The sequence below is a fragment of the Megalobrama amblycephala genome, linkage group LG22, assembly GCF_018812025.1.
Source record: "Megalobrama amblycephala isolate DHTTF-2021 linkage group LG22, ASM1881202v1, whole genome shotgun sequence".
NCBI classification, from domain to species: domain Eukaryota; kingdom Metazoa; phylum Chordata; class Actinopteri; order Cypriniformes; family Xenocyprididae; genus Megalobrama; species Megalobrama amblycephala.
In genome coordinates, this window is record NC_063065.1 from 27,061,771 (window position 1) to 27,072,189 (window position 10,419).

A 10,419-nucleotide genomic window follows, 5' to 3' on the forward strand; every position below is an offset into this window, starting at 1 on the left:
AGCATTAACTTATTAAGCAATTTGAGCTACAGTAGCTCGTCTGTTGGATCAGACCACAGGGGCTAACCTTCACTCCCCACGTGCATCAATGAGTCTTGGCCTCCCATGACCCTGTCGCCAGTTCACCACTATTCCTTCCTTGGACCACTTTTGATAGATACTGACCACTGCAGATTGGGAACACCCCACAAGAGCAGCAATTTTGGAGATGCTCTGACCCAGTCGTCTAGCCATCACAATTTGGCCCTTGTCAAACTTTCTCAAATCCTTATGCTTGCCCATTTTTCATGCTTCTAACACATCAACTTTGAGCACAAAATGTTCACTTGCTGCCTAATATGTCCCACCCAGTAATAGTTGCAGTGATGAAGAGATTATAATCAGTGTTATTCACATCGCCTGTCATTGGTCATATTGTTATGCCTGATCGGTGTATATTACAATAGAAAACTTATTTTAAATTAGAATAATATTTCACAATATTACTATTTTTACTGTATTTTTAAATAAATAAATGCTGTCTAAATTAGCATAAGAGACTTATTATGCTTTGCAAGTCTATGTGTGTTTTAGTGCTGCCAGTGATTGTATGAATGAGAGGGCATGAGAGGTATTTTGGCCACTGATAGCTGCCACAGTATAGCAGACTCCCCACCAACTGACACATTCCTCATATGGTCATAAAGCCCAACACCGATTCTCTCTCTTTTACTTTAGCACCATTTTGCTTTTGAGGAAATAACCAACTTTAAATAAATAAAGACGCAAGTACAATGCTGTCAACAGGAATCCACAGGTGTTTTTTACATTAAATGTCCTGCTCTGACATTGTCTTCTTTTGTCCTGTCTTTCCTGTCATTTAGGGTGGAGTTCCAGAACAAATTCTACACAGGACAGGGCTTCAAGTTTGTCCCGTTTTCCTTCGAGAGTATCCTGGAGGGTCGATTTGATGAATGAGCTAACTCCATCAAATTTCATCAATTCCCACTTCTGCATGGATCCTGTCTCACCCTGTCCTCTTCAGGAGCAGTGCTATCTGGTGAAGTGTTTGTAAGATGTGACCCCTGAACTCTAAATGCACATTTTCCGAGGTGTTTGTGAGATGTGGTGTCCTGTAAGCCTTTCTCTCAGAATTTTTGCCCAACTTTCTGTAAACGGTCCCTCAAAATAGTGTATCAACTGTAATGGATGTATTATAGATAGATATAAATCAACCAACATGTAAAAAGTCTTATGCTCACACAGTGACCTAATTGAAAAACTGTAACGAGTCCTGATTGGAAATCTAGATTGAACAGCTTAAGGAATTATTTTGAATCATTTTATAGACTGCACTCAGAAAGAGCCACGTCTAGATAATGATATATTGTAGAGCAGAGCTGGAATAAAACATATGTTCACTATAGAAATTTTTATGACTTTTACATGTTTAGATATATCACAGCTGACCATGAAAACCTGTATTTACATCTTAAACCATCAGTAAGCCTAGCCTTTATGGTTAAATGGCATGATGGATCAATAGATAAACACTAATGAATGTTGTGGTTTCCATGCTGATGTTATTCTGCACCTGTTGTGTCTCTCCACAAACCATTCTACTGTATTTGTGTTGTTTTGAAGAGGCAGATGAAATAGATGGTTTCAGGGATATCTCAACCTTGAGTCAAACTAGTTCTCAGTTGATCCCACATAAAAAAGCAACATTTAACAGAGTAAAGGTTAACATCCTGTTACTGAATTAACAGCAATGGATATACATATCACGAGGCAGCTAGTAACAAGGTGTCAGTGTTTGATGGACAGCTTTGTCTTGCTCAAAAGTAAATCATATCAATGTGGAAATAAAATGTAAAAGATTCAATTATTATCTATTTATTTGTTGCAGTGTTTTATTGTTTTGCTGTGGTGATGTGTACTGTAAGTCCTTTACATGCAGAAAAGAGTGTTTGTGCATGAATGAACATTTCAGTAAGGCTTATACAATCAAAGATGTTTGTTGTTCATTGTGAAACCCTGTTCCTCCCAAATTCGACAATTAAAAATCTGGGGACAATAAACTCATGTCAGTGTTTATTTTAGATCTAAGACTCTTTGTTCTCTTCAAAAACACATTTGATCATTGGTTGGTTCACCCATCGAAGTGCACACATACACACACAGAGCACTGGGTAGCCCTTATTGCAGCGGTGCCTGGGGAGCAATTGGGGTGCCTTGCTCAAGGGCACCTCTGTTGTGGGTAAAAGAGTGTTGTGGAAGACAGCACTGTTCATTCACTTTTTATTCACAAATATGAATAAAAAGGGGTCAAGTGTTCACGAAAAAGATATGTCTTAAATAGTTTTTTGAAAATGGCTAAGGACTCAGCTGCTCGGATAGAGCATGGTAGGTCATTCAACCAGCCAGGAACAGACCAGGAGAAGGTCCGTGAGAGTGATTTTGTGCCCCTTTGGGATGGCACCACAAGGCGCCATTCACTTGCAGAACGCAAGTTTCTGGAGGGCGCATAAGTCTGAAGTAGTGAGTTTAGGTATAGTGGTGCAGAGCCAGTGGTTGTTCTGTAGGCAAACATTAGAGCCTTGAATTGGATGTGAGCAGAGATTGGCAGCCAATGCAAACTGATGAAGAGAGGTGTGACATACGCTCTCTTCGGTTCATTAAAGACCAGTCTGCAGCATTCTGGATCAGTTGTAGAGGCTTGAAAGTGCATGCTGGAAGGCCTGCCAAGAGAGCATTACAATAGTCCAGTCTGGATAGAACAGCTTGGACAAAAATTTGTGTGGAATGCTCCGATAGGAAGGGTCTAATCTTCCTAATGTTGTACAGGGCAAATCTTCAGGACCGGGCCGTTGTAGCGATATGATCTGTGAAGCTTAAACAATCATCCATCACCACTCCAAGGTTCCTGGCTCTCCTAGACTCGGTCGCTTTATATGATGAACATATTGAATTTAGGCTTTTATGTACATATAAACATTGATCAGCGAACATAAACAGAAGCTCAACCTTCTTGATGCGCAAGAACAAACCTCATTGGTTTTTGCAAGAGCTCAAATGTTCTGCATAACACATGAACCTCATTGGTTCTCACACATGATTTACCAAATCTGGTGTGTGCGTTGATGAATATTGTTATGTGTATAAAAACCTAAATTCAAACTGTTCTTCATATAACGCGATCATGTCTCTTCAGAAAATTTGAATAAAAACCACTCGATTCTTGGTAAGTTTTACAATCTCTTGATGAACTTTTTGAAGCATAGAAGTGGTAGTTGTGTGGACTGTCAATGGAAGGACAGAAATCATATTTTATTGAAAATATCTTTATTTGTGTTTAAAGGTCCCGTTTTTCGTGGTTTTTTGAAGCTTTGATTGTGTTTCTAGTGTGCAATATAACATGTGTTCATGTTTCGCGTGTAAAAAAACACAGTATTTTTCACATAATTTACTTATCTGTATACCGCTGTTTCCACTGTCATAAAAACGGGCTGATGACTTCCTTGTTCTATGAAGTCCCTCCTTCAGAAATACGTAACGAGTTTTGATTGTGCCAGCGGTTCCTGTGTTGTGATTCGACAGCAGTTTAGCGCATCTTGCCCGGAAAGGTCACGCCTCTTACCATAACGTGGAGATGCACGCGCTCAGTGTTATTGTAAACATGTCTTTAATTTTACCCTATCAATTTGAGCCGGATTCAGACCCGGTGATTGGACTGCGGGATGAAAATAACAGCGTTTCGACGACATGGCGACAAACACACTCTACAAACGCAACACTTGTGTATTCCTGTGGGCGGAGGTTAGTCAAAAAACTGTTTTAGTGACGTCATTAAAGAAGGAAGTAGAGGGATGTAGTCCAAACTGGCCGTTCGATGTAGGCGACTTCTGTTAAATAAAATATCTCGCTTGGCATTGAACTTTGAGCTTTAAAATTTTACAGATTTTATTTATACTCTAACAACAACATTACACACTAACCAAAGTTTGAAACATAGGATCACGAAGAACGGGACCTTTAAAAATGAATGCAAGTCTTATTGGTCTGAACGAAATGAGGGTGAGTAAATGACAGAATTTACATTTTTGGGTAAACTAACCATTTAGGGTCATTTGGTGTTGTGAGAGTGGCATATTTATTATATTTGTTATAAAATCAGATAGCATATATAGATCTAATTTAATTAATAATTAATAGTTTTAATTAATTTAGCATTAAAAATAACAGAAAGTTTTCTTGTTTCTTGACCCTGTGGCCATGGAAGGTGTAGATAGAAATGCCTCATAAGACAATGAATAACTTAATGAATGCACCAGGCTTTACAGCTCTAGTGGCTCCAGATTTCCTCCATGTTTGTGTCCAGCTTCCTGTTCGTGCAGATGGAGGAAGAGAGGCAAGCATGGATGGAAAAATGAAAACTTTGCTCTATGAACCCTTTCCTACTACTTAATTGTGAAATTCCCTACACTGCATTCTGCTACTGTGCAATTTTTTTTAGCAAGTTTTACATGTAGCAGAAATACCCAATACTAGTAAAACAAATCAGGTGACTTATACTAAATAAGCAGCTACACGCTTAATCTGCATGCCAAACTCCACAGAAAGTGATTTCAGCAGAAATTAAGCATCTATGTATTCATTACATATATTGTCTGATCAGATTATGCATTTGGTTGTCAGTAAGGGTGTACAATAGTACTCGGCTCTGTTTAGCACATTTACCATGTTTAAATCCATTCCACAGATGTTCCTCCAAAATCAGCACAGAAAATGCACAAAATGTCTGCAGATTATATCTCAGTCTACAAATAAGCAAATATTTCCAATACTGTTCCAATTTAGCTTTTAACTGTTTTCTTTCAAAGAAGAAATTCTTACACTTTGAATTCAGACTTCAATATATACAAATACCTGAAGTAGATGCAAATGATCAGTTGACAACAAAGGACATATGTTAAATTTTCAAATGACTAAAAAAAGAAGAAGAAAAAAAAAAGATATATAGGCACAAAAGCTGTTCTCATCTCAAGTCTTTATAAAGTTTGCCACTTCATAATTTCATAATCTGAGAATAGAAAGCAATAGAAACCACCTGCACCTGTATTTTTCCCATTTAATCAAAGCATTTTTTTAAAAGCTTAATAAAGAATTGTTACTCACCAACCATATCAGAGATGAAGCAAAACATCACAAACTTTGATTTAAAACAAATGCACAAAATTTTACCTAAATTCTTTGAATCAGTGAAAGACACATTCTCTGTTGCAGTGCAAGTAAACAATGGTATAACTGAAAACAACAGATTTAAAGTAAGATTGCTCAATTAAAATTAAAATATATCGAAGTATTTAAATAGTTTAAGAGTTAATAGAAGTTGGCAGTCCCTGCAGAAATTTTTGCTGGTAAAAATTTGGCAGGTAAATCTCAGAGCTCATGATTTTTTATATATATTTTTTAGAAAACTATGCTTCTATTGCCCAAACACATGAAACATGTGACCCTTTTTTTTATTGTAATTTTCACCCACTTACAGGAAACTACCATTAAGTTGCAATTTGCCATTCATTTGGCGCTCACTGCTGGATAGTCAGGGTAGTGCATAGCTTCTCCTTTACCTTATTTAAGATGAAACATATTGTTGGCTGTGTAGAAGCCAAAGAAAGCATACTTTAAAAATTATTCTTGCTTTTTAGTTGCTTTTACTCTTTTTCCATCGTGTATATGACTATGTTATTATTATTATTTTTAAAGTGCTGAGAGAACATGATGTTTCAATTTTTCATTCAGTCATTTAATTTCAGCCTGTTACAGGGGTTCGATAAAATAATGTAAACACCTGGGAAATATGCAATATTTCTTTTTTAAGGTGTTTTACCAGATTTTGCCTTTAATACAGCTTCTTATCTTATTAGAATATATCAAGTTTATCAGAACATCTGCCAGTGGCTTCAGATATGTTGAAGGAGGGAATCTGCTTCTCACTCTTCTCTCCAAAACTGCCCACAGTAGTTCAATAATATTGAGTTAAAGTCAGGTGATTAAGCTGACAGTCGTGTATGTTCTTATTTGGTTTTATTCTAGTTCCTGTTTCCTTTCTTCTCATTTTCCCACCACTGGTTTGTTTCTATGGTTGTTAGTTATTTCCCTTTTGATACGATTCACTCGCATTGCGTCAGTTTTGTTGCTCCTTCAGAGTGATAATCTTTCTTACTCCGAGAACAACACAGAAGCCTCTCTACTCTCCACCATTCTCTTTCTATCAGATGAGACAAAGAAACAACAGGGCTGAGCAGACAGGATTAAGTAAACTCACACTGGTCCATATCCCACGTGTCTCACTCTCCCTGCAGGAAGGGGATTCCCCAGTGCTGCTCGCACTGCAAGAGCAAGTACTGCGCTGACAACACTGCAGCAGAGAACAGCACTGACAGCTCAGCAGCTGAGAATGACACTTCTCCCCTGTTTTAAAGTGCCACGCCTCTGAGCGTGTCACTTGCTGGGGCCGTGCCCATGCCCATGCCAAGCCATGTTCATCAAAGACAGATGCTCTCACAGATAAGAGTTTCACCTTGCTGTGCTCGCTGGCCACTTTCTCTGAGGCCGCCCCCACACTACATACAATGGCGATGCTTCAAGTTTATCAGGCCAAGCATCTCCACGACAAGTCTGCTCAGCGAGTCTGGACCTGACCCTGTGATGTTTAAAGAGCTGCGCAGCACCACGGATTTGGCCCTGCACGCAACCAAAGTCACTGCCCAAGCCATAGACTATGGCCAGCCTAGTGGTGCTGGAGCTCCATTTATGGCTCAATCTCACCGAGATTAAGGATGCTGACAGGCAGAGCGAGCTCCTTCACTGCCTCCAGTTGCTTTAAGACAGCCCAGTTGACCCAACTGCCCCAGAGAAGTAGTCCTGATGCCTTAGGATGGAGGAGGAAAGGGTTAGGTCCTGCCGAGGCCGGATCACCCTCAAATCGTGCCTGTCTTCCAGCCATCGCTTCAGTTCAGGGCACTGGAGACGATCTGGAAACACAGCGAGTCAGGCTTTTACAGCTGCTACTTCCTCGTCCCCAAGAAAGATGGTGGCCTCATGGCCCATTCTCAATCTGAGAAGTCTGAATTGTGCCCTCATGAGATGGTGTTCAGAATGTTAACTATGAAATAAATCCTTGCACAGATTTGCCCCAGGGATTGGTTTATATCAGTGGATCTGAAAGACACTTACTTTCATATCCAGATAGCCCCCATCACTGACTGTTCTTGAGTTTGGAGGGGGTGGCATACCAATATACAGTCCTTCCATTTGGACACTCTCTAGCTCCACCTACTTGTACAAAGTGCGTAGACACAGCACTTTCCCCTCTGTGCCCACAGATCCCTGCTGCTTAGTCATCTGGAGAACCTGGAGTTTAGAGTCACTTTCGCTCCTGGGCGCAGTCTTCGACTCAGCTAAAATGCAAGCTTGGCTCTCACTAGAGCGTGCCCTGAAAATCATGAGCATGGTGGCCTCATTCAAGGTGCTGCCTTTTTTCCCCCTTAAGAGGTTTCAAAAGCTACTGGGCCTAATGGCAGCAGCTTTCCTAGTAGTTTCCTAGGGCCTGCTCAATATGTAACCACACCAGCTTTGGTTAAAAGGCCATGTCCCACCTCACGTGTGGCGCACGGGCCAACACACTCTCAGGGTGACCCACGGCTGTGTCCTTGGTCCCTTGGCAATCATCCGACTCTTATCAGAATGGGATAATGCTTGGTTCTGTTTCCAGGAGGAAAGTGGTCCTGACAGACACATCCAAGACAGGCTGGGGCACCCTGTGTGATGGCAGAATAGCCTTTGGCTCCTGGGTGACCCCTTTGATGAAGTGGCACATCAACCATCTAGAAATTATGGTGGTAATTCTGGCCTTCAAGGAGTTGCAGATGGAACTCAGATCTCATCATGTCCTGGTCCGCTCAGACAACAGAATGGTGGTTGCCTTCATATACCACCATAGTTTCTCAAAGGGGCTAGAAGGTTGAATCCTCCATGCGCTCTTCCGGTTTTGAAGCAAAGACTTTCCAGATGGATTGTGGATGCGACAGTGCTGGCTTACAAGTCTGTGGACTTGTTGTGATCCTTAGGAGTGAGGGCCCACTCCACTAGAGGTATGGCTTCCTCTTGAGCGTGGTCCAGCGGAGTCTCTATCGCAGATATCTGTGCGTTGTACGACTGGTCTTCACCATCCCCTTTCATCAGATTTTACAACCTGGACATCCCTGTTCTTCAAGCACGGGTGTTGTCAATCTGAAATACTTATGTGCTATGTAGCAGGCTCCGACCACATTCTGATCCTCTCTTTATACAGCTGATCAAGGGGCCCCCAAGCTGTCGGCTCGCAGAACGGCTTCCATTCTGTGTTTGTAGAATGGCGCTATTGGATTAAGGTCCCCATAAGAGTCAGCAAAACTGGCGCAATGCAAGTGAACCAAACGATCGAAAGGGAACGATTATGGTTACTCACGTAACCCTGATTCCCTGAGATAACAGGAACGAGCATTGCGTAGCTTGCCATGCTACTATGCTGCACAGCGAGTCATGCTACACAGTAAAATCCACAGAGTTAAATCAACTCTGCTCAGATAACATTTGGTCCCTCTCTGAATAGTGTTAAAATAACACTGAAGCAGAGTTAAAGTTAATGAGATAATTAAGCTATTAATTCAGGGATGATTGAACATTAATGATGAACACCTTCTGTAAAACAAGCAGAATAACTGAAGAAAAGAGAAACACAAGAACTACAAGTGACTTCAGCCAAAACCATTTTAGTGAAATCAACTGAAGGTAAAAGACATTAAATCTCCCAAGATCTGATTAAAAGATCTGATTCACTTATTACTAACCATATTGACTTTATTTCTGTCACATGTCTAAATAATTTCTTATTGAGAATTAACAGAGGTTTAAATGTTGGTGTTTTTTGGTCAATAAATTATGCCACCATCGTGGTGGTCAGGGTTTGTTTTAGTTGGGGTCTTGACCTTTTTATGTTTTTAAAATAATTTGTTATTAAAGACTATTTTTGTTTGCTACTCCATCGTCGAGCGCTCATTACAGCCACACCATGACACTGACCAGGGTAGATGATGAAGTTCATCTTGGTGCTCTGTCCAGGATTTATGATCATAACATTATCTTTTACCACAATTAACAAGCCCTATGCTTCAGACTTACTCTCTCTTCTAGCCTTACTCGATCTCTGCTTAAAAAAACCCACATTAAACACATCACTTGTAGACAGTTCCAGACCTGTCTCTCTCCTACCATTCATAGCAAAAACACTTGAACGGGTTGTTTTCAATAAGATATCATCTTTCATCTCACAGAATAACCAGCCCAGCAGGACATCAACCAATCTGGTTTCAAGAGCGGCCATCAATCGAGACTGTACTACTGTCGGTCACTGAATCCTTGCAGATTGTGAAGGTTGATTCCAAATCATCAGTTCTCATTCTGCTGGATCTATCTGCTGCCTTTGACACTGTGAATCATCAGATCCTTCTGTCCACCCTCTCATCATTGGGCATCACAGGAACTCCACTTCTCTGGTTTGAATCCTATCTCACAGGTAGGTCTTTCAGGGTTGCCTGGACAGGGGAGGTATCCAAAGTACATCAAACTGATCATGGGGGTTCCTCAGGGTTGAGTGCTTGGACCCCTCCTCTTCTCCATATACACTATATCACTGGGTTCCATCATACAGGCACATGGTTTCTCATACCATTGCTATGCTGATGACATGGAGCTCTTCCTTTCATTCCATCCAGATGATCCCACAGTAGTTGCACAAATCTCAAGCTGTCTGGCGGCCATCTTGGAATGGATGAAAGAACATCACCTGCAGCTCAACCTGCAAAGACTGAGCTTCTTGACTTTCCTGCCAATCCGACTCTACAGCATGATTTTACCATCCAGCAAGGTACATAATCAATTATCGCATCAAGGTCGGCCAGAAATCTTGGAGTAATCTTTGATGACCAACTACCTTCAAAGACGACATTGCAAAGACAGCTCGGTCATGCAGATTTGCACTACACAACATCAGGAAAATCAGGCCTTTTCTAACAGAGCATGAAACACAACTTCTCGTCCAGGCCCTGGTCATGTCTAGGCTTGATTACTGCAGTGATCTTCTGACTAGACTGCTATCATGTGCAATCAAACCCCTACAAATGATTCAGAACACTGCAGCATGTCTTGTCTTTATTCAGCCCAAAAGGGCCACACCTCTCTTCATCTCTCTGCCCTCTGCTCGCATCAAGTTCAAGACATTGACGCTTGCTTACAGATCTACCACAGGCTCAGCACCCTCCTGCTTCCACTCACTCTTACAAGTCTACATCACTACCAAAAACCTGTGATCACTAAATGAGCGAAGGCTCGTGG

General features: G+C 41.0%; 1 protein-coding gene across 1 annotated transcript in view; it reads left to right on the forward strand.

Moving 5' to 3' along the window:
• Positions 1–2,060, forward strand: part of atp6v0a1b (ATPase H+ transporting V0 subunit a1b) — a 32,965-nt gene extending 30,905 nt beyond the window's left edge. The window contains 1 exon segment of the mRNA XM_048174925.1: positions 864–2,060. Coding sequence (XP_048030882.1) covers positions 864–957 — 94 coding nt within the window. The 3' untranslated portion in view covers positions 958–2,060.
• The last annotated feature ends 8,359 nt before the right edge of the window (positions 2,061–10,419 follow it).